This window comes from Anopheles stephensi, chromosome 2 (assembly GCF_013141755.1).
Source record: "Anopheles stephensi strain Indian chromosome 2, UCI_ANSTEP_V1.0, whole genome shotgun sequence".
Lineage (NCBI taxonomy): Eukaryota > Metazoa > Arthropoda > Insecta > Diptera > Culicidae > Anopheles > Anopheles stephensi.
This window is the reverse complement of record NC_050202.1, coordinates 29,961,767-29,986,811: the sequence shown is the minus strand read 5'-3', so window position 1 is coordinate 29,986,811 and position 25,045 is coordinate 29,961,767. Positions and strand designations below refer to the sequence as shown.

General features: G+C 45.6%; 2 protein-coding genes across 6 annotated transcripts in view; both read left to right on the top strand.

Moving 5' to 3' along the window:
- The window catches only part of LOC118503423 (pericentrin), a 37,701-nt gene extending 24,310 nt beyond the window's left edge, over positions 1-13,391 (top strand). For all 3 annotated transcript variants that reach the window (XM_036036664.1, XM_036036663.1, XM_036036662.1), the window contains 2 exons: positions 6,445-7,125; positions 8,691-13,391. In XM_036036664.1, the coding sequence (XP_035892557.1) occupies positions 6,445-7,125; positions 8,691-12,110 (4,101 nt within the window). In that variant the 3' untranslated portion in view covers positions 12,111-13,391. The remainder of the gene's footprint in view (positions 1-6,444; positions 7,126-8,690) is intronic.
- Positions 13,392-19,800: 6,409 nt separating this feature from the next.
- The window catches only part of LOC118503422 (synaptotagmin-10), a 34,915-nt gene continuing 29,670 nt past the window's right edge, over positions 19,801-25,045 (top strand). The window contains exon 1 of one of the 3 annotated variants that reach the window (XM_036036661.1): positions 19,801-20,968. The gene's annotated coding sequence lies outside the window, so the exon portion shown is untranslated. The remainder of the gene's footprint in view (positions 20,969-25,045) is intronic. The other 2 variants (XM_036036660.1, XM_036036659.1) reach the window with 2 other exon arrangements.

Below are 25,045 nucleotides of genomic sequence, written 5' to 3'. Positions count from 1 at the left end.
GAAGGACTTTTGGCCCCGTGGAAGGGTAATCGATGAGCTATACGATGATCTCACCATTGTGAAGCTGATAGACTCGCCAGACTCCGGTGGGCTGGTCATGTCATGAGAACGATACCGGACATGAGAATTGTAGTCACTTGTGCTAATGATCCCAAGTATGTACATTGCTCCACATGTTGCCTCCCTAGAAGAATACCTAAACAACTTCCCAAACCTTTGATGGAAATGCTTAAAAACTTTGCGCGCGAAACAGTCAATCATCTCAACATTGAAAACAAAAAAGAAACTATTTTTCCTTTGCGATTCAACGCGTTCGAACTAACGATAATGCCGTTGGGAGTGTGTGCTGATGAGTGATGAAGTGATTCTCACGCCACTTAAAAAAAAAAACATCGTGCTATGTTTATCTGCCCCGACGCGTAGTTTTGCTGCTGTTTTGAATCGCTGCGTGAAAACGAAATAGTCACTAGGATACTAAGGGAACGTCGGCGGCTACCTACGCTCAGCTCGTGATAGGAAACTGGACCTTGAATGATGATGATATTTATAGCGCGTTGGGTAGGAACCGATCTGTTTCGGCCTCCGAAGTGTCTGTGCCGTATGGAAATAAACATTTTAAGCCGATTTTTGTGCATGGAAATGTACTGGCACGGGCACGTGAAATGACCGTCGTTCCAATTTTACGTTTGGTTAGCAGTGTCAAGCGCATCACACAGCTTCACTGTCCCGCTGGGTGACAGACGGTAACGAAACAACTCCCAGAGCAAGTCAAAGTCCGGTCAATGTCACGCTCACCGAAATCACTCTTACCTAGATCACTGACATTAAATAGACTACCGAGGGGGACATTGGGTTTGGCCCATTGCAAAATGTCCTACGCCAGTGACGTTTGTTTCCATGTTCAGTGTCATGTGCCATCAATCGTTCGGCTTTAAAAAAGGGAACAGCGTGTTGGGAAGCTCCAGCAACACCCTAATGGCAAACCATCGTTGTTGGTCTTGTGGTGGCATCTGATGATCAGATATACTTAATTTATACATGTCCAAACCAACCATTGCTCAATGAGTTGAACCCTCCTGACAGTCGGGGGCGGGGAACTTAATTTGTCGAGTTGTGTATCCGTAAACGATGTCTTTATGATCTCACTGTCACGGAGTGAAGTGAAAGAGAAAGTCTCGATGCGTCGGGTTCTATGTGACCGCGCAACATAGACCCGTCGAGTGGCATAGTTCTCTTCACGGTTTCGCTCGCACTCTCTCTCTCTCTCTCTCTCTCTCTCTCTCTCTCTCTCTCTCTCTCTCGTATTTAGCTTAAGTTTTACAATGCGCAGCCGCCCTCAGTTTGCGCCCGCGATCTGCGATGCTATAGGGGACCCCGTGTTTGCCGGTCTTGCGCGAGTTCTGTGCCACCTTCAACCAGAGTGGCCGCTCAGTCTGTACTGCTGCATGGGTGCTGCCGGAAGATTGCGTCCGAATCACGTACCCGTCGTATCGATATTTCTTTGTCGCGTGTCGTTGCGTGTCTGTGGCTGCAGTTTAACATTACACGATCAATCAAAGTGACGAGTAGTACGGGCAGTAACTTTTGAGTGCACAAAGTTGTAAGAATGATAAATTGAGTTCTGCTACCGATCGGTCGGCGTGGTCCGATTCCTGGTGTTGCCAGCTGCCTGCTCGAGTAGAACAGTTGAGCTGTTGCTCTTTCGGGTGGCCTTTCTCGGTGGTTTATTAATAGTGTGCAATATACGCGACCGGGTACGCTGCTGGTGAATGATGTACGTGTACGCAAATGATGAGCGATTATTTCCGACCGTTGTGTCATGCCCAGCGTCATACACTGCCCATTCGTCTCGTTTCAAGCTACAGTTCGAGACCATCCTAACCCCCGTATGCAGTGATGACGTGCGTAATGTGTGGAGGTAATGTGGAGTGCATTTAATCCACGCCAGCTTCCTTCAAGACTTACTTTCGTTACTGTCCGCACATAAAATACTGGCCCGAGAGGGAGTCGTCGTTGTATTTCCCAACCGGGAAGATCATAGCATTTCCTGTGTAATGATGCCTCTCGAGTCAGCTCACTCCCGGAGCATTATTTATTCTATGAATATCGTTATCCTCCATCCTGTTCTAGCCTCCCAAAAATGGTGTCACAGTTTAAAGACGTGAGGAGGGTGGGTTCATGATTCCGGTACCGCTTCACGGTATGAGGTTTGCAGCATTAGTAGCTATGCTGCATCTGTTTACACGACTCTGTGTGTGTGTGTGTTTGTCGGTTGTGCTTTGTGATCGTACCCAGGCGGTTCGCCCTTTGCTGGAACTAACCTAAATTATATTTTTCTGGAGCCAGGGAAGCATCGCCCAAACTGTTTACGATGCCGAGTGCAATAGTGCAGTGATGTGTTGTTGACGCGTTTCTTTATTCATCGGAGGGATTGTATTTGAATTACGAAGAACGCACAGCTACAGCTTTCCGGTAGGGCTGGAGCAATATTGTAATGCGGATGTGTGGGTATGAGCAAGATAGAAGCAACAAGAAGCAGAGGGAAGATAGATTATTTTTAAATTTGAAATCAATCGTCTTGCGGCTTGGGGGTTTGAGAATTTGTTGATTTTCCATTCGCATCTACATGATTCAATTCCTTCAAAGTTGAAATAGGACTGCGACGGGAAACTGGTTTAATATTTATATAATCAATAGCCTTATGCTGTTAGAGATGTTGTGTTTAATTCATTTTGTTTTTTTGCACCCTCATCTGTATTTACATTTACTGGGAAGAAGATAAACTTTAATAGAATTTTAGTATATTTGCATGTCGATATGGACTTGTAAGAAATGGCAATAAGCAGTACTCTGGACTAGGGGTGTCTAAATTACGGCCGGTAAAGCAATTCTATGCGGCCTGCAGAGAACTAAATTTTATTTTAAATTAATGGCATATTAGCTTATACGAGATCTCTAAAATAATATTCTAGTAAATTATTTGATACTTCTTCTTCTTTTTCATTGGCACTACAACTTCGAGAGGTATTGGGGGCCTGCCATTTCTGGCTTTCTATGACTTAATTTTACCCGTAGTAAAGTAGTCAGCCTAACGTTAGGGGACGCCTCCCTCTGGATGGGATTTGAACCCCGGCCCTGCCGTGTGAAGACCGGCGCCGCTGTCGCCTCGGCCAGCCTACCGCCCCAATAACACTTATTGGATACTAACTAGGTTTAAAGAACGGCAGCGGACAACAATACAAAACGCTTTTTATCTCATCATATACTTAGAGGATAAAGTCGATGGCAGAGGCGATAGTGGCGCCGGCTTTCACATGACAGGACCGAGGATCAAATCCCTACCCGACCCGACTTCTCGTACGCAGTACTTGATTTTGCTTTTTATTCCTTGGCACTGCTAACTCAAAATGTTTCTAGTACAAATTGGCCATATCTGGTTCTCTGTGTTTTAATTTTACCCATTCAAAAGTTGTCAGCTCAGCGTATGTGAAGGCGGTCCCCGGATGGAATTTGAACCCTTCTTTTTCTACTTCTTCTTCTTCTCTGGCGTAACGACCTCTTATCATGCCTGCCATTTATGGCTTACTATAGACTTTATGATACCACATAGTTGGATAGTCATCAGTCCTCACTGCGGGGAAAGGTCCAGTTGGGATTTGAACCCGGTCGTGCCATTTGAAGACCGACGCCGTTATTGCCTCGGCCATCTGGCCACTCCAACTACGGATAGTTATCCAACTACGGATCAAATAAAGTCGATGAAAGCCAGAAATTGCTAGCTCTTTCAAGGTTGTTAATGCCCAAAGAAGAAGAGGATACTGATAAGAATAACTCCCTAGTAAATGTATTTATCTGAGGTTGAGTCTGCAATGGAGCTTGTTTTTTTTTGTGTCGTACTGATCCAGTACACCTGCAATTGACAGCAGTGTCCTAGATTGTTACGCGTTTTGCCAAGAGCAGCTAGACAAGAGAGATGTAAGAAAAAAAAAGGATCCATTTGGTTGCTTCCTGTTGCCTTGGGAGAAGATATTTACTGAACCACGACCTCTGGCATTTTGAAGCCGTCGGTTTTGCCGAAATGTGAAATGCAAATCACGTGCCCAATCACATTCCAACGCTGGTTATTCGGGTTTCGATTCTGGTTATTCGGGTTTTTCGAGCGTCCAGGAAAACCGCTGCGCACTGTTCCGGTATCAGGAGCCGGATATTGATGTACAAAATGTCAGGACGTCTCGGATGGTTCAAAAAGGTCGGGGGGAAATTATGTTAAGCTTTTGCAAAAAGAAAAACCGTTACAGCTTGGTTGTTGGTTGGGTCGAAAACCGGGACTAACAAACTTTAACAATGGTATTTAAAATAGGTTCAATAGAGAAATATAATAAGATTTTGAGAAAAAGAGAGGGGAAAAGCGCCCGCCAAGCGCCGTACGAAGCGAAGGAAACGGCGGAGGAACTAAAATAATCTGTGCACAAAGGAAACACAACAACTGGAGGCTCCAAGTTGTCGGAGAAGGATGCTGTCTCGCTATCGCTCCCCGTTTCATGATTTTCGGTACGGGCAGCCGATTTGCGCGTGAATGAAATCGGCTGTTACCATAGTGTAAATGGGTGTGAGAATCACTGGACAGCAGCATAAAGCAAAGCGAACCGTGAACGATATAGGCGTAGCCTCCGAACGACGGACGAACGAAAGCTAGACTAGGCTTGGCCCCGTCTGCCCTGCCTCGCCTCCCCAGCTCCATGCTGCATGGTGAACGGTGCATTAAGATATAAGCAGTTCAGTGGAGTGTTTGTTGCCGTGTTAAAAATAGCGCCCCCTCTCGTGTCGGTGTGCCTGGAGTATCGTGTTTCGTGTGTCGGTTGCTATTGGTACGGTGTGGCGGTCCAATGTTTCCGAGCATCAGTCCGGGTAGTAGCAGCGGCAGCAGCAGCAGCAGCAGCAACAGCAGCAGCGGAGACAGTGGCATACTCACGCCGTTGAACGGTTTTAAGAAGGTGCTCGGCTTGGTGGAGCCTTTCGGTGTAAGTATATCGCCCAAGGCAACGCAGAACGCAACATCGAATCGGCTCGGTTCAAAGGATAGCAGGCAAATCATCAGGCAAAGCTATGGATGATGGGAAGCGATAATGTGGACTCCAAGTTAATGATAACGACAAAGTTGCCTGCCACTCGGGTTGGGGCCAATCCAATTAGCATGCCACAAAACAAGCCTGGCAACTGTTGGCCCCTACGCAGCTTCACCTTTTTTACTGATTAAAATCACGCCACCTCTCCTTCGGCGTCTTTTTTGCCGGGTGATTTATCCCCCTTTTGCGGTCGTCCCGAAAGGAATTGGTACTATTTTTGGACGGATTTGTTGATGAATGGTGTTTGTGGATGAGCGATACCTTTTGCTAGCGACCTGGCAGTAATTAAGATTCAACCATTCAAATTTTCGATATTGTAATTGGGTGAAAGGTTGAAAGGTAGGCCCGGTATCCGCCCGAGAACGCGTCTGATTATCTGCTGATTAGGTATGGAAATTTATTTACAAGATCTTATCGAAGACCTTTCTGGATTTTCTGGTTTCTGGACAAAAACGATTTAAAAATAGCGAATAATGTCATTGGTGGAGTTTCTCTCCAAATTATGGCACCATGGTCGGGTTTGGAAAGGAAACTCTGTCGGTGATTTTCTACGGTGGACAATGGGCCCAAAAGCTACATCGTTATCACATCACAACGCCAGACGTGTGCTTTTGACAGAATTCTTAAATCACCAGGACCTTGTTACTCGGCGATACTTCTGCCACAATGCGACCTACGATGTTGCGCATTGGACAAGCAACGACAGAACGCTTCTGATCAGTTTACATTCGTTATTTGCGGATCAAAATGGAAGTGTGGATAACACACAAAAAAACCAGGGCTCCTTCCATGGCAAACCATCGCAACAATGTAGAATTTAACTCTGACCCCGACCGTATTCTAGGACATGCTCGGTAACAGCGTGATGGAAGAGCATATCTCGCATGTCATAATCAAACGATACCATCGTCCATACCGGGAACGTAAACGACTGCTCTCGTGGCGCAGTTTCTATTTGCAACGGAATGGCAACTCTCGCTTACTTCCCTGTTGCCGTTGGGCCTCGGTGCCACGGGTGGTTTGGGATTTGGGTGTGTACCGTATCGTATCTTGCGTTGACTGATTGTGTTCACTCTCGGCTGTGTTACGCTAACAAATGGATGGCAAATACCAGAACGCATAGCTCTTGGGTTAAAGAGGGATTCTTGGGAGTATTACTGATTGGCAGTGCCGTCCCGTTACGGAAGCTTTATATGAGTGTTCGGGCTGATTTAATCTGTTCAAGATTTTTTTTTTGTTAGGAAACATTTTGATATTAGGTTGAGAATGTATGAATAACCATTTCCCTTTTCAATTATCTAATCTACCTTCAATGCAGGAGCTGCAGCACGAACGCGATGTGCTGCAGGAGAAAATGTCCGAACAGTCCCTGAAGATCTCATCCCTTCAGACGAAGCTAGACGAGCAGCGATTCCGGGCCGAAGAACTGCACCGGCAAGGCACGTCGCAGCTCACGGTAAAGGTGCACGATCTGCAAAACGAGCTGCACAATCTGAAGGAAACGCTGCAAACGCGCGACAAACAGATCGTCAACCTGAAACAGTTTCTCGAGAACAGTCAACAGGCGATCGCACGCCAAGAGCAGGAACTAGCGATGAATCTGGACGGTGGTGCGGAACGTAGCCAGCAGGAGCAACGGCTGGAGGCGGAGCTGAAAGCGAAGGAGGAAGAGATTCGCGTGCTGAAGGATCGCATCAAGAACGAGATGATCAACAAGGCCACCCTGCCAGACCTGATGGAGACGATACTGGCGGACAAGAATGATGAGATCGATCAGCTGAAGGAACGGTTGGCCCAGTACGAACTGCAGGTGGTCGGGGCGGATCAGGCGGGGGCGAATCAGCGTAATGGCGGTGCGCTGGCGAAGGATGATGACGGGGGACGAACGCTGAGCGATGTCGTTTCGATAACCGATTGTGACGAATCGGACATGGTGATGCGAAGGATGCCGGACCAGAACGCACTGGGAGGTATACTGCCGGCACACAGCATTCCAATGGTGAGTACTGGGCGCGAGTCCAACATGGCGCCTGTTTGTCGTTTGGATGCTATTCCGGTGCGAATCGTACCGATTGTTTGGTGTTTATACTAACGCATAGTTGTTTTAAACTCTTTCTGCTACTTTGTCGAAAAAAACAAAAATCGCGTGGATCACCGGGGGTCTTCCATGTGTGTGTGTGTGTGCATTAATGTGAGCAACATCTCGACGGTGTTTTCTTCCGTTTCCGCCGTACGGTCGTATTCCTATGCAGATGTTCCTGACCGACTTCTGTATACTGACGATAAAGGTTACGATTTGCTTCCGAGCGAAACGATATTTATTGCGATTGTGCGCTATGCTTTCTCACATTTCGCTCGGACACTCGGCCACTATTGACGTAGCTCGGTTGTCCGGATGCTAACTAGCCAGCGTTCCTATTTCTGGCCGTGCGCTAGCAGTTGTTTGCTGTAGTATCATCGTGCATAATGTTGTTTACTGCTAGTGCGAAATTCGATAGTTTCGGTCTCCATTAGACCCCGTGTGTAGTTAGGTAGTTGTTGAGCTTTTCGAATCTCGGCCGCTGTTAATTGGAATAAGCACGATAGAAAAACGTTCACCGCTCGATACGTAGAAGCAAGCTCGATTTTGGGGTTGGACACATCGTTTTTATTTAATTTATCTTTTACTATCGGGGTCTTCAGTTGATAAGGCAACCATCAATTCGTAAGGGAACGGCAGCAGATGTTGGTTTCCTCTTTTCTTCCTCTTTGGCCAAACGAGCTCTTGTCTTATGTCTGGCATTTAAGGCTTACTAGGCTAAATGGGGCGGTCCGGTGGCCGAGGCGAAAGCGTTGCCGGTCTTCACACGGCAGGGCCGGGGTTCAAATCCCATCCAGACCGCCTCCCCGTACGTAAGGCTAACTACTTTGCAACGGGTAAAATTAAATCACCGAAAGCCAGAAATGGCAGGCCTAGACCTATCGAGGTTGTAGTGCCAAAGAAGAGGAAGAGAAGGCTTAATGATACCGTTAAATTTAAAATTTTAAATTTAAAAATTAAAAATTAAAAATTAAAACTTAAAAATTAAAAATTAAGAATTAAAAATTAAAAATTAACAATTAAAAAGTAAAAATCAAAAATTAAATAAAATTAAATTAAATTAAAATTAAAATTTAAATTAAAAAATTAAATTAAGTTAAATTTGAATTTGTGTTGTAATCAAGCGTATCATCTGCCTTCTTTACCTTAATCGTTGATCATCTTGCCTTATCAATCAAAAGTCCCTTTTTTATTGATGATGTAAACCATTTTTGTAGGACACTAAACCAAGGTCGTTCGGGCTTTTTCATTCGTATTCGAGCTCTACAGTATGTAGTACCTCATGTTTTGCTATATCTCAATCGTTAAAGTTGTTTAAAGTCTAACGTCACACCATTGAAATTATCCAACAATGCCTCATTTTGTAATCTTGAGTGTAGTTAATCTAGCTAACCAAATCATTGCAATTTTTTTTTATGAAACTCATCTCTTTATTACGCATATTTTGTGCATATTCATCTTGTTTGTTTATCACATCCCACCAGGATTCCGGCTCATCATTGCTTCCGAACCATTCCAAACAATCATCCATCCCGTTGGGAGGACACATGCCGAGTGGCGGCCACGATTCGACCATGCTCAACTCCATCCCGCTCCGTTCGAACTTTTTCCACGACGTCTGTTCGGCCGTTCCGCGTGTGCCGGATCAAACGCGCTGCAGTGTACCGACACCGGAGTGCGTCCCCCGCCAGATTGACTTTTCGCTGGCCGATGATGGATCGCCCCAGGTCGGTACCCACCGTCTGTCAGCACCCGCTGCACCGATGTTAATGTTTTTCGGTGCCAACACTACCGGTGGCATCGGTCCGAGATCGTTGGTGCGGGAACCGGCCGTCATCGAGGAGATTGCGGAAGGTGAAGAAACGTCCAACCAGGCGCTTGTGGTACAGTCTGCTCAACCCACCGCAGCTGCAAAGACCAACCTGGAGGGTGAGGTAGAGTCTTTAAAGTTAAGCCTAGATAGGGTAGTGAATGAAAAGAACGGCCAGATCGAGGCATTGAAAACCGAGCTGCAGACGAAGGTGGAGCAGATGGAGGATCTGCAGGTCGAGCTGGCCGCTCGGAACAAGCTGTACGAAGATCTGATGCACGAGAAGAAAGAGCTGCGAGACGAGGTGGAAAAGGTGAAGCAAGAGCTGTGCCGGCTGGATCAGCAGGCTCACGATATGCAACGGAAAGATGCCGAGCTGCGGGACGCGTTGGAGCAACTCCGCCAGAAAGAAATCGAACTGGGTGAGATGCACTCAAAGTACGAGAAGGTGCGCCTCGAGATGGAGGACGTTACGAAGGAAGCTACCGTGCTGCGTGCGGAACAGCAACGGCAGAAGCTAGAGGTGGACACGCTGAGACAGCAGGTTGAATCGCTGAACAAAACGATCGGTCATAAGGACGAGCTGATGTCAAAGTTGGAGAAAGATTTGCTAAACTATAGCAAAAATGAGGAGAAATATCTCGAGCAGTTGCGTTCGCTGGACACGAAGGAAACGGAGCTGAAAATAATGCAAGGCAACTACAAAGATCGTTTGCATGAGATCGAGATACTGAACGAGGACAATCGTTTCCTGACGGAGGACATAAACCGCTTGAAGAACGAAATCGCGCGCAGCAATAATTCGCTCAGCTCAAACTCATCGTTCGTCCAGGCATTGAAGCAAAGCTGCACCAAGCTCGAGGAAGAGCTGCAGGAGACGAAGCTTTTGCTGACGGAGAAGATGCTGGCCCTCGAACGGGTTCGGATCGATTTGAGCGGTTGCCAGCACGAAACGGAAGATTTACGCGCTGCATTGAAGGAAAAAGAAATGATCATCCAGCAGATCGGTGACGATGGAAACAGTCTCCATGAGGCACTGTCCAACATTCAGGAGAAGATGCAGGAGAAAAACGTATCGCTCAATAGTAAGCTGCGCGAGGAGCAGGAGCGTAATGCGCAGCTGCAGTCGGAGGTGGAACGATTGCGTCAACAGTTGCAACGTAGCGATAACTCGTCCAGCCCGAAGCCTTTCTCGGTGGAGGAAATCGCAGAACAGCTGGAGAAGGAGCTCAACTACTCCGCCCAGCTAGATTCGAGCATTTTGAAAGCGATCGAAAGCGATGAGATGAACACGGACGAAGAACGGCAGGGTGGTTCCGGTACGTCGGGAAGAAAGGCTGGCCCGCGGAAGCCTTCCGAGCTGGACGATTTAAGGCAGAAGCTGCAGCTGGAGCTCGACAAGGCGAAGAAGATGCAGGAGCTGCTCGAAGGTGAGAAGCAAAACTCGGCCGCCATCCAGCAACAGGATGCAGAAATTATTGAAGCGATGCGAATACGGTTGGAAGCGGCGCTGGGCAACGAGAGCACGCTCCAGCGATTGTTGGAAGAGGAGCGAACGAAAAGTGAGCGTCTTTCGCGCATGGTTGGCGGACTGCAGCGAACGAAATCGTTCGACAACTATCTCCTGATGAAGGGTAAGAGTTCACCGCAGGACGGATCGCCACAGCGCCGTCTTAACCGGAGCAATGAGTTCGAAACGGAAATGGTGGCACGGTACGAGAGTGAGCTGAAGTTCCTGACCGCGCAGAATGCACGGGAACGCGAAAGAACGGCCGATCTGCAGCGAGTGCTCGAGCGGGAACGGGAACGGTTCGAGCGGGAAATCACCGAACGGACCGAACATGGCGAGCAAGTAAAGAAGGAGCTGAACCGTGTGCTGAAGGAGAAGGAATCGCTCGAGCTCGAGCTAGACCACGAACAGGAGAAGCTAGAGTTGGCGCACAAGGAGATCGAAAGCCTGGAGAAGCGTATCGGTGCGCTGCAGGAAGCGGAAGCACTTCGGTCGGCACGCCGTGAGCGAACCTCCGGCCAGAACTCGCTCGAGTATCAGGAACTTAAGCTTCGTCTGGAGGGCGTAGAGTTCGAGCGCAATCAGCTGCGCGACACGGTGCAAAGTCTCCGCTCGGAGGTGGAACGGCGACGCGTGCGGGAAGCGCATCTAACCGAAGCATTATCGCGCGAAAATTCGCTTAACGCACAGCAGCAAAATCAACCACAGCAGATCGTCCCGGAGGAGTTCCTGAACAAGCTGAAGGATCTGAACCGTATGCTGGAAGCGAATGCACGCGAAAATCAGCAGCAGGCCGAAACGGTGCGGTTCATGATGGAGGAACGGCGCGCGTTGCAGCACCGCATCCAGGAGCTGGAACGGTACCACGTCCACAGCAGCGGAGGTGCCCAGCACCAGCAGCGGGAAGATCTGGAGGAGCGAGCGAATCACCTGTTTGGGAAGTATCTACGCTCGGAAAGCCACCGGAAGGCACTGGTCCACCAGAAGCGCTACCTACAGATCGTGCTGACGACATACGAGGAAAACGAAGCGAAAGCTCTGGCCCTACTCAACGCCCAGCTACCGCCCGGCCAGCTGGAAGTGCTTGCCCTGGCGAGTGGTCCGCGCTCGCTCGAATCTTCCTCGCATCGGTCGCGCCGCAAATCGTTCCGCTCGATCGTGACGGTGATCGTGGCTGTCGAACGGATGAAGTATCTCGTCCGCAAATGGCACGGTGGCCGACGGGTTTGTGCGAAGGCCATCTTCTCGCAACCGTTCAGCCCGCGGCGCTCGCAGTCGGCCAGCACGAACGTGTGGGCCCGTTCGCCCGGCTCACACTTCGTGGAGTACGGCACGGCGGCAGGTGGCGGTACTGCTGGTGGAGTCGTGCGGCTGGAACGTGCCGAACCGATACCGCCCCAGATGTTCGGTGTTTCGGGCGGTGGCGTTGGTGGTGCCTTTGCGAGGACACTTGCCGTGCCGGTTGCATCGCCAACCTCCTCGCTGCGAATGTCGGTAGACGTGCTGGAGACGCTCCGGGAGCATCAGCATCCACAAACGCACCAGCAGCCACAGTACACACGGAATGCTCATGGCAATCGATAGTGGGGATGTTAAGACATCCCTCGTATGCCTAGAATTACTATGCTGCCAGCACAAAAAAGTAGAAGGTAAATGCCCACATACATACCCACATACATCCACAAAGAGGAACGACTCCTTTCCCGAGAGAGAGAGAGAGAGAGAGAGAGACGAACGCTTGAGAATAGCTGTTATAAATTGGTACAAAAAAGTATTAATCTCCCCCAAAACATTTATACGTTAGGTAGCGGTAGTGAGCAAGACGAGACGAGAGACATTTGTAAATTTTGTCCACGATAGTCCTCTATCCGGCCATAGTGCTAGAATGTATGTCATTCGGCCTCAAAGCAAGAAAAGAAGCAAATAAGATTCATAAAAGTAGGGTTAGGTTTGTTTGGACATCAGATTTGAATACTTAACGAACAGCGTCCCCAACCTGTGTAATGTTTTACATGCAGTTCCTGTTTGATTGAGTGGTTGTTGTTGTTTCTGGACCATGTTGAGTAATAGTTTAAATCAACGCAAAAGACACACCTGGCCTTAACAGTGGTATCACGTAGCGTATTGCTCTTTGATCTCTGTATGAAGTACAGTAATTCGCACCTGGGCGTCCTAGAATGCTTGCACTGCCCCCTTTCCTTTTGTATTAAACGATTTGAGCAGTATTTTGACCGCACGGTTGGTTGAGCAACACATTTTAAAGATGACAATTTAAAGTACTATAACGATAAAGCACACCGGGAAACGGGAAAAACAGTGCCTTAAAAGCGCCGTTGCCATTCTGACCAGTTTTCGGTTCTATTCGCGTACTGATCTTTAAATTTGCCCTTTTTTTAAAACTATTTTTGAATTTCTTTTAAATCTAACGTCTCGCAAAGAGGCGATCACAGAGATCCTTTCGCTTGTTCACATCACTTAAACTGATATAGCGAGTGGAGGTAATATTATTTCATTTTCCTTTCCTTTTTTTGTTGTTGGTTCATACCCAAATGTAGACCACTGTCGGCACCGTAAAACCAAAGGCCATCAAAATGTCACATCAAACAAGGCCATACACTACTCAACAAACCCATCAATCGCATAAGTGAAGTTGGAATGTTTGTCTAGGCTAGCGAACTATTTATTAATAGCTGTCTTCTCAACGACGCGAGACGTACAAGTTTTCTTTCTCATCGAATAGACTTTTTCGTATTTCTCATGACTTTAGTGTAATGTTGAGGTTAGTTTACTATCATTAGCAAGACCATGTGCACCACTCGAGGAAGGAGAACATTTGTAATATACTACTGAGAATGTTAAATGAAATGGGCTGTGATTTTTGTTTCTTTTTGCTTCATAAGGCTAGTGAAATGTCCGAAACGAAGAGGCCAAACATTAATATCCGATGAGCTGCATGCAGTAGTTACGTTCCGGAAATTTTGCACCGGTTCCAGGTAAACCATTCACCAACAATCATTGAAATGGACAGTAAACTAGAGGCTTTAGGCATACCGCAACCGTACCGGTTGGTGATGGTTACGTTCGTACCATGCAGTGCAGTAAATCGAAACCCGGGATGGCGAAAAGGTGAAAAGGTCGGTACCGGGCGATGCTCACAGTGGGCCTCTTTGGGGTTAGAATTTAGTGGTGAGTATTTACGATTCAGTATTTTTTACAAAGTCATTTATTGATTTATTGTGGTTACAAGAGGTACAAATTTTGATACTCACCTGATCACCTGCTGGATCACCTGTTGTTGATAATTACAGTAATGACCAGGTAGATCCAAAATTGATTTTAGTGAGGTAGGACTTTGGATAAGCCAACTCCAATACTCTGGTAAACTGTAACTCTAACATAAATATTCTGGTGGTCAGCTCTGATAAGCTCAATACTGCTGTGACTTAGACAATCTCTATCCAAACATCATCGACCAGCAACTTTGCTCTACGAATCTCATTAGAATGTGAATAGTAAAGATCTTTATCCATCTTCGATTAGTGTTACTGTAAGAACTGGAATATTCGTAGCTAAAATGCCAGCGACACAACTCATGATTAAGAACAATTTTGTTACTAATTCTCTTTTCTTGGCCTAACGACCGCTTAAGGTCATTACTGCCATTTATGGCTTACTAGACTTAATGATTAACGAGTAACGGTTCGGATGGGATTTGAGCTCCGGTCCTGCCGTATGGAGACCGGCACCATCGGGCCACCCAAAATTAGTAATTATTATTTTCCACTTATGAGAAATGTTTTCTCATAAAAGACTTCCTCCCAACGTAAATAAGGATTTGGAAGAGGCGGTTTTGTAAAATCCTTCCAAGTTTTAGTGCGTTGACATAGTGCTCTAATTCTCATACTCATTCTCAAACTGTTGAATACGTTTAGATTATAGTAGGTGCATAAAAGCCAAATCAAGAAAAAATCAAAGATTTTCGTACCGGTGGAGACGCCTGGTGGTAGATTGTAGATTGTTTGACTTTGTCTTAATTTTTTATTACATTTTGGAGGGGTTTTTTAATGTTGAACTATTAGTCCAGTTTCGAATCCTACTCGCAACAGCAAGCAATTAAATTTTGCAACTTTTTCTTCATGAAATTATTTGGATAGTTGTTTACAAACTCAAACTTTAGTCCACATCAGACAGTTTTGTTCACTTTAATACCGATAGCAGAGCGTTAAGGTTTTTTCTTCGTTTAAAGTTTCCATTTTGCAAATCCTCATTATTATTGTTGACTTTCTGACTTTTATCCTGTCCGTTACCCACCGTGCCATCCAATCTCGGATGAGGTTCGGGCAGTGCGAATGTGAGGATTTGCTTTCACTGACAGACAGTATTGCGGTAAGGCGTTTCAGTTACCCTGTTGCTGTGTTTATTTGAAACATCCCATTTTATGAATCCATATGTGCGAATGAACATCCACCCGAGGACACCCACTTCTTCTCCCATTCCCTAGTGGTCGGTGGTTTTGTTTGAAACAGAACACTCGCTATCTCGGCGAGCACCACCCGGCACGGTGAAAGCTTTTGCGCCCAAGTTCTCATTTTAAAATGTAGGCTTGGAGTTGTGTGTCTAGTTTTTGTTTCTTTGCTTTCGATTGTATTTCAATTCGAACATGGGAAAGTTTTTTGCCCCGATAAAGCCAACACTTTTGGAGTATGTGAATTATTTCTCTACCGAGACAAAACAACAATGTTTGTGCGAAGAATGCTTTATTGCCCACATTCCAGATTTTATCATTGTGAGCCCTGTACCGTGTACGGACCTGCACCTGGACAAAACGAACGTACGAGTTCGTTGTCTCAGATGAGCCACATCTGACTGAGATTGGGCCGTGTGGGTTGGCATTCAACAGTTTCGCAGGCACACAGAACCTCCCTAACCTCAGTGGAGTGCGATGTGCACCCGGCAAAGCTGTTGTGGTTGTGGTCGGCACCAAAAACCGCGCGTTGAATTCATCCTGTAAGGAGCTGTTGTTTGCAGCGCAACATGGGTTTTGGTCCTGTTGTGGCGGAAAATATATTCCAAATTGTGTACTACCGTACATGACTTACTTGACATTCGGTAGAGAAAGTTAGGATGAGAGCGTGAAGATATGAGTGAAAGGGGGGAAGGCCAATTTAATATACCTGCATTATTTAGATTGATGTTTGCTGCCATCTTTCATTTGGATGATCGTCTTTGCTTTTATCTAAACTCACAGCACATGAAGACAAACTCACTCGGCATCCAAGCGCCAGAAAGTATGCAATGTCAGTGGACAGATTTTTCACAGATTCAAGCTTATAGTATGCTGAAAGGTTGTTTTGATGCTTTATTCTACTCAACATTTGAATTAATCTGTTTTTCTATTCCATAAGGACGCCCTGGCCTCTATAGGTGAGCTAAATGAAATAGTCTCAAAATATTGAAGTATTGCATACCTTCAGGCGTACAACACTATTTTCAAATCGGAATCAATACATTCCTCGCAGGCGAAAGAGAAATGCTAATAATAACTCATTATCAAAGAAACGATAAGATAGTTTGCTATACTTCGAACAGCAACACGACGAAGGTAAAATTGTTGAAGCGGTCATTAGCTTTCCACCAGCTGCTGAATCCTATTAGAGCCGTAAGCATCACAACAAAGCGATGAATAGGCTAACAGCTGTTTCAGTATTTGTTTTTTGCTGTGTACTTACAAGCATTACTGAATGGGAAAGCCCGGGCAAACGAGCTCCAAAACGAGCGGTTTTACAGGGCTATCTTTATGCCGTTCCGGCCCACACGCGAAATACGAAACACGGTCGGAGTGTTAGCAGCAGCTAGTTGTCCGGACTCGAGCGGAGAGCCTTTATCTGCAACAGGATCTTCAAATGACGCACATAACAATCTTTGTGTGCGGACTGTGCACGAGCCGCATGCCGAAGTAGCTTATGAGCACAGGGATAAAGCCAATCAAAAGCATCCAACCAGCGGACGAAAGAGGACAACCACGAGGACAAAACACACACAGCCGAGGAAAAGGAAAGCAACAAAAGTAAGCACAGGAAAGAAAAATCATTGCTCGGCGGTTGTTTACAGTGGTACACAAGTCAGCCAAACGCATACATGTAAATGGTATACCAGACCAACACAAACAAAATGCGCCTCAGCAGCCACCAAAACCAGGGCCAACTTCCTTCCAATCGGTGGTGGTTCCAGCGGGTAAAATTCACCGATTCACCGAACGCAAGCGCATGGTGGTGTCACTGGTACGGGAGACGGGTACGGGCGGCGGCCAGCAAGCGGTGCGCCAGTAATGTGGTGCAAGTGGTGGAATTTTCATTCATTACTAGCATCCGGAAGGTCAGTGAAGAAGAAGCCGAACGGTGCGAACCAACAACCTATCGGGGCGAAAGGCAGACAACATCCGGCGGCGGTTTCGCTGTGTTGTTTTTGACACTTCGTACCGGTACGGTGATAGGGAGAGAGAGAGAGAGATAGAGCACGAGAGAACCCGAACCTTCGTTCGGGTTTCGTTAAGTCTCGTGGGAGAACAGCGCGATGTGTAAGCTCCTGGGCTTCGAACGATGGTGGCATCAGTGCTGTGGGTAAAATCTGATCCTGTTGCGAGGTACCAGCAACGTGACCTGGGTGAGTGAACGGGTTAAGGGAGTCAAAACATAACGGCTAGAGTGCTGAAGCGAAAAGTGTGCAACACTACCGGATGTACGGCGTCGGAATTTAAAATTCAGCTGAGATTGTTACACGGACAGGGTGTAACGGATTTTGCCAAGCGGCTGAAGAACCAATTTTGAGAAGAAAGTAGTTTTATCAACTTTGTGGTTCAGCCAACGACTTATTCAGCCTCAGTGAGACTCATTTTTATCACGGTTTGATACCTATCTTTTAGTATCAGACATCGGCAGTGGAAGATGAGCGGGATGGGAGGCCACCTGAGGACTCGTTGTTCAGCGAGTCTCACCTTCAAAATTAGAAACCTGGGATCACGTTTATCAGGGATCCAGGGAACATTGTTTAGAAAGAGGGACCTCTACCTTTATAGCCGAATGTGCTTCATCTACCAAAAAGCCTCGGAGTTGAAGAGCCTCGTCTTCACTTCCTCATGAACCAACAAATCTTTCTGTAGAAGAGTCTTCGAAATCGAAAGGCTTCGTCTACAAAATCGTCTCACTTACATAGAGATGTCTGGGGAACTGCGACGTCCAGGGAATCTCATATCCAAAGTAACGTTTTCGTTTAAAGGTTCTCATCTTCACGGTGGCCTTGTTGTCCATTAATTAATTGTCAGCATTTAGTTAGACCTGGATACGGATGTAATTCGATACCCGTCCTGTCAACAGTGATAACCTATAGATATTTGGAATGAGGCAACGCTGATTCTGGTTCTTTTTGTCCTCTCGCAGAGTCTCAGTTTTGTTGCAGAGAGTTTTGTTGCAGAGTCTCGTCGTGCAAGTTACAAGCCTAGGACCCATTTCCAAAGACAGGGGTCCAAAGACACTTATCTATCAAGAAGATTCTCTAGCTTCCTAGTCAAATAGGCTTCATCTACCAAGAAGCTCACCCTACCAAGAAGAAAACTCGCCATCAAATACTTACCAAGGGAGCTACCAGGAAACCACACAATGAAAATACTTCGTCGACCAAAGGGTCTCGTTTAACTTAGAGACGGTTCCTATTCAAAGGGATTTCGTCGTCGTCCAAGGAGCGTCATCTTCAAAGCAACATTATCTTTCAAAGGACCTCATCTACCACGAGGCCATGGCATCATCAAAGTCCTTATTGTATATAGCATTTTATCGTGTAAGGTGTAATTAGTTCCAAACAGACCAATCATTAATCATTATAACCATTATTTATAAGAATCTTTTAGAATGTTTCCAGGAGAATACTTTGGACGTGGAACAGGACGTGGAGTATCAGTAAAGCACAACTTCAATGGAGGTTGGATTAGAATGTTTAAATGAAAGGCATTTTGAGCTTGATTTTTAGCATATCTACCATTTTTGGAGCAGTCCGGTAGCCGAGGCAATAACGGCGCCGTCATACGGCAGGACTGGGGTTTAAATCCCATCCAGATCGCCTCCCGGTAAGTAGGGCTGCCTAGTTTATTTTATTTATTTATTAAGTATGACGGTCCAATGCCGTATTGTCACCACCGCATGTGGTGACTTTGAATTAAATTCACGAAGAAAAAAACAATTAAACAAAATTAACTAGGCATTTGCATTTTGCAAAAAACCTAGTTATTTGCCATATCGGTTGTGACGGAAGATGGGTGGTTGTTGTCCATTGCTATTATGTGTGTGAATATGTATGTTGTGGTTTTTCTTTTTTGTTCCGGATCTATTGTTTTGGCTATGGCTCCGATGGGGGTTGGTTTATTCCGGTTGTCTATCCTGGGTCTGGACTGAAACAAACAAGCACAGTTATTTGGACAAGCATGAATTTTTCTGCGTGCAATGTTCTCTAAGTAGCCCAGCCATGACACAGCCTATGATCGACCAAGCCAACATCGGACTCAAAAGCGATCGGCGGATTCCATCTCACAACAGTTGGAGTGGCTCCACTGCTTGCGAGGCTGTACCCGCCGACCACTCCCGAGCCCAACGCCAACACAGGCGACTCCGCTGTACCAAAGCTGGACTGACTTGGAGCACACTGCTACAGCCGAAAAAGCCTGCCGCCTTTTAACGGCAGTATGAAAATTGCCTTTGAATTCAATTGCTCCGTCAACGTATCACTCGTTGCACAACATAAAACACTCAAGACAAAGACAACACAACACATAACAAAGGGAATTGCGGATATGGATTGGAAGGATAATGGGGATACGGAATCAAAGAATAAGCCCGTTGTCTCTGGCGAATCGGAAGATGAGAAAAGACTCTCATCAAGGAGAGTCTTGCGGTTTCAAACTCCACGCAGGACCACAGAAGGTGATCCACATCGTGAAATCCGTCACCGCAGGGCTGCCTACTTTACTACGGGTAAAACTAAGTTAGATGCTTTATAGACCTTTGCCGATATGGTCTCAGCTACTATCAACTCTACTATAAGACGAAGCAGAGCGATTGTGTCCTTCTTAGATCTGCAACAATTTAATTCAGAAGAGCTTTTATACTTATAGATTTTTTGGTGCAGTGAAACAGTTCTTCACTACTAACGTTGCGTTAAAATAGTTTTAACAAACGTTTTAGACAACGCAAATTTTGTATCCTACTGTATTACTGGAGCATTGCCAATAGTCTGCTGAAAAACCTATCCTAGCACTATGCGATCATTTACCAGCTGGCGCTTGCTTTGGACGGACGTTTCAACGCACGTTTACATCCACAACAAGCCAGCAATAACTACAGTACAGTGTCAAAAGAGCGTTACTATCAACACCAACATCAAAATAGAGAGAGAGAGAGAGCGAGCGCGCACGAGTGAACCGGCTTCGTGTGCTGTCCCCGTAGAAGCGGCCAGGACGTGATTCGGGAAAGCTTCCCCACACGCCGAACTTTCCCGAAAGCTCGTTCGATCGGTGGATCTGTTTGTGTACGGCTCGCAGCAAGGTCCGTCCGACTGAAGTGAACGTTAGCGGTGGGTTCAGTGCATCTCGGTTGCTTGCGCTGTACGGAAGTGGATGTGGTGAAGACCAGTCGCCTGCAGACTCCATCCAAATCCCTGCCAACAGGGAGACAGTGTGCGTGAGTGTGAATTGGTTCTTTTTATTCTTTGCTTCTACGACCGATTGATTGCCGCAAGTTGGGGGGGTAGTAACGAGGCCGGATATTGAAGACGAGTTGCCGTTCGTGGTACGATAACAGTTTTATCGGGTCTGGAGTTAAGGTGACATACTGTTGAGGAAACTGCCGTGGTTAGGTGAAACAGTGCACAGCTGGTAAGACTGGCCAGTGCATTGGGATGGTAAATATTTACATCCACCAGCGGCCACGAGTGTTACGCAGGAAGCATTCCCGAAGATGCTCGTTGAGATCGATTTAAATAATCAACATTTCCGATCTGTGTCTCAACAAGTCCTGGCTACGGTCCTGGTCGAATTGGTGATGATGTAACAAGAACCATGTGCCCGACCGATGCGAAGTGTCCAGTGCAGTGAAACGGAATGTAACGCAAAGTGGTCCAACAGCGCACCTACCAACACGAACCTGAATAAGTGGTGGACAGCACCGTACAAGTGGAATCCGTTTAAACCCCCCTTTCGGCTAGCGTTGGTTGGATCCCATTCCACGCCCAACGCTTCACCCAGGGAAACAGCTGTTCAGACTAAAGTTCATCCCCTCCCAAAGGGAGCTCTAATTGGACCTTCGGATCACAAACTGCGCCATCGAGCAGAAGTGCACAGGCGGCACCACAACTACCGGAAACAACCCACCTGCATCGGTTGCACCGGGAAGCGTCGGGTGAGTAATGATTAGCTTTGACGTTGAACTTGCTACTCCCCGGGACATGGGCTTAACCATGGGGCTTCGCCAAGGCCTTCGATATACTTTTTGCTGCGACGTTTTAGTCGATTCACTTGCAACACGGAAGCATCGCACAAAGCATGTTTTCCACCGTAGTTTACACGTAAAGTCCCGGTTGGCACTCTTTCGATTGGTTTTCCGTGTGGTGCTTTACAGACAGCTGTTCCGGTTGCTGTTGCCATCCACGAACAGGGGGGGTGGGGGATAACATATTGTAGTGCAATGGATCGTTACTAATGCAGGCTGAAGGGTTCACCTGTAATGTTATCGTTTACCACAGCTACCGGGTTGGCTCCCAGACCAGACCGGCACTGGCATGCCGAGCTCGCTCTGTTCGATTGGTGGCTCTGTGCGAGTGTACGTGTTGCTAAGGAGTCTTCAGCTTCTAAGAACAGTGGTTACTTAGTTGCGGTTTTAAACACAACGCACACCGAGCGGAAGAGGTACGCTCTCATCAGAAATTGGATTGACATAAGTAAATCTTCTTAAACGAAAACGGTCAACCAAAATGTTTCAGATTTCATTATCTAATTCTGATCCTTCCGACATCAAACACTATCGAGCGTATCGGCGAGATAAAAGCTTTCCTTTTATTGGATGCCACTTAAGGCAGATATTTGGTTTTTCATGGAAGTTTACTGCATGCCCGATTCGCTGAAGATGCTTTTTTATGGCAAGTAAAGCAAAACCACGCCGACCGGTGTCTTCCGCGACACCGGCTCTCCAAAGAAGAGAGTGGAACGGGTCTGAAACGGGGATACGTTTTCTCGGGTTGGTGTTTGTGATGGGGTTGTCCTTTGCTTCGAGCTTAAACGAGAAGAGTGTAAAATATTGATAAATTGTTGCCTTTAACCCTCAGACCACAGCGGGTAGGTTTTTTGGAGACGGAAAGGACAGGAAAATAGCAGTATGAGTGACAGCTTTTGTCTTTTTTATGTTGCTTTGGTGATAAATTTATGGTGGCACATAAAATGGCAGGCATTATATTTGAAGCTCAGTTTGTTGTTTGTCAACAAACAAAGACAAGAAAAGTATGCAATCCGCACAGCAAAATAAAATTTAAATGCTTTATTGTTTATTTTTTTCCCAAATCCTTTCCTTATTGGCTTACGATGGTTTAGCTGGGGGTTTTGTTGAATTTTTGAGATAAGTGAAGTATGCAATTCGCACAGCAAATCTTATCTTAACAATTTTTACCAACATTTTTCCAAATCCTTTCTCAATCATGAACAGCTTGTTTTAATTAGGGTTTTGTTGAATTTTTGAGATAAGTGAAGTATGCAATCCGCACAGCAAAATTAAATTTATACTGTTTTCGTCAACGTTTTTCCCAAATCCTTTCCAAATTATTGGCTTAACATGGGTTTAGCTAGAGTTTTGTTGGAGTTTTAAGACCTAAGAAAAGTATGCAATCCGTACAGCAAAATCACAAAATCACAATGGTTTAGCTGGGGGTTTTGTTGAATTTTTATGATAAGTAAGGTATGCAATCCGCACAGCAAAATCGTATTTAAATGATTGTTTGTCATTTTTTCCCCCAAATCGTTGGCTTAGCATTATTTTAGCTGGGGTGTTGTTGAATTTTTGGGATTTGTAAAGTATGCAATCCGCACTACAAAATCATATTTTGACGATTTTTGTCAACTTTTTCGATGTTGGCTTAGCATTGTTTTTGTTGAGGTGTTGTTAATTTTTTTGGTATAAGAAAAGTATGCAATCCGCACAGCAAACTTAATTTTAAACGGGTTTTTTTTTCCACTTCTTACTAAATACTTCTCAAATTATTGGCTTAACATTGGTTTAGCTAGAGTTTTGTTGGAGTTTTAGGAGATAAGAAAAGTATGCAATCCGCACAGGAAAATAACATTTAAATTCTTTCCTAATTATTAGCTTACACTGGTTTATTTGGGGGTTATATTGAACTTTTGAGATAAGTAAAGTATGCAATCTGCACAGCAAAATCGTATTAAAATGATTGTTTGCCATTTTTCCCCCCCAAATCGTTGGCTTAGCATTATTTTAGCTGAGTGTTTTGTTGAATTTTTGGGATAAGAAAAGTATGCAATCCGCACAACAAAATACATTTTAAATGGGTTTTTGTCCACTTTTTACCAACTCCTTCTCAAATTATTGGATTAACATTGGTTAGCTAGGGTTTTGGTGGATATTTTGAGATAAGAAAAGTATGCAATCCGCACAGCAAAATCACATTTAAATGCTTTATTGTCTACTTTTGCCCGAATCATTTCCTAATTATTGGCCAATATTGGTTTAACTAGGGTTTTCATGGATTTTTTGATATAAGAAAAGTATGCAATTCGCATGGTAAAATCACATTCTTAACCATTATTTATCGACTTTTTTCCAAATCCTTTCCAAATCATGAACGCTTGACATTGGTTTAGTTAGGGGTTTTATTGAACTTTAGGATTACACAAGTATGCAATCTGCACAGCAAAATCACATTTAAACGATTGTATACCAACTTTTCCCAAATTATTTTCCAGAACGCTTTTTTCCTAGCCCTAAATCAAAAGTGGCGATACATTATAATCCCACTCATTCGCCACTAAGTCCATAAATCTGTTCAGTAATCGCTCGGTGCAAGCATGCAAAAACAAACTCTGCATCACTATCAAATATGTCAGAGGTTGATTGACGTGAGTTAAATATGATTTTTGTTTGCCCATGTAAGCGATACGACCGAAAAGTGGGCACTCAGTCCCCATCACGATGATTGCAGTGGCGTGTTCGGGGTTTGTGAAAATTCGCACCAGGAACCATGGCTGGCATTTGACTGAATTATGGAGTAACAACCATCGAGTGGTTATTTAATGGCTTTAACGGGTTTCACTTTAGAACACGGCAGGGCGATACCAAGGGGGATAGATTATCGAGTGGAGATGGAAAGCAACCGATAAACCAATTTTATGATCGGCTGTCGAGGTGATTTCGTTCTGCTTTATTTTGATGCAAAATTTACAACCCTCGGTCGGTTGGTCTCGGGAGATCTGGCAAACCAGCCAGATTGACTAGTTTTGTACAGGAATATTGTACCTTCGTAAGTCTTGAGCTCTGTGAAGGAACATCGGTACAGCTACCTGTAACGGCTGACTATCCCAGGGGATAGTGAGTGAAGGATTGATACGTTTGAGACGTACCTTCTCGTTGAAAGTGTGTTGTTGGAAGGGTGGAAGTTTCATAAACTAATCAACAAGTCAATCGGGGTTGACTCTTTTTCCTGCGCTCCCGACGGACGCAAAATACTAAGTAGACGGATTGTATGTCATGCTCGTGATCGGACAAGCCCGTAGGAGAAGTTGAAAGGTCGTATTGACGCCAAACTGATTTACCTGTTACCTGCAGCAGAGTAAAACTTTTACAACTCCTTTACCTGACGTGCTCATTTGTGATGGAGCTTCGGAGGATTTTTGAATGCTTGGTCCTTGATGACACTTGACGTCTAGTAAGAGGGGGGGCCGTTGTTTACGAAAAACTTGGTGTGCCGCGAATCGACTGAAGTTAACGACCTAGAAATGAGACATACAACAACAACAACAAAAACTCCGTGTCAACGAAACACAAGGTCTAATCAACGCATTTTCCAGATAAGAGTGAGCGCGGGCGATCTGGCGATAGGGATATAGATTATTCACGCGGGTGAAGAATTTATGTTACAAAGATAAAATCTCTCTCTCTCTCTCTCTTTCTTCTGTTGAGTCGAAACAATAACCTTCCTTTTTTAACACCATAACGTGTAGTACCCTCAGCTTCATATAATCACGTCTCGATTTGCACGTCGGGGCGAAATTTCAGGCTGGCTGGCTGGCAACATCGGTTTCGGTGAGACGCTTACGCATGAATGAGTTTGCCAACTTCCAGCACAAAACTTCCACTTTGTCGTGACAACGGCGGACGACCGAGCGGCAGTTCCTGCGTCGACACAAACGACGATGAAAATGATTGGAATTGATGATAGTAATTTTTGTGCCGGCTACTTCAAACAAGTCTCAT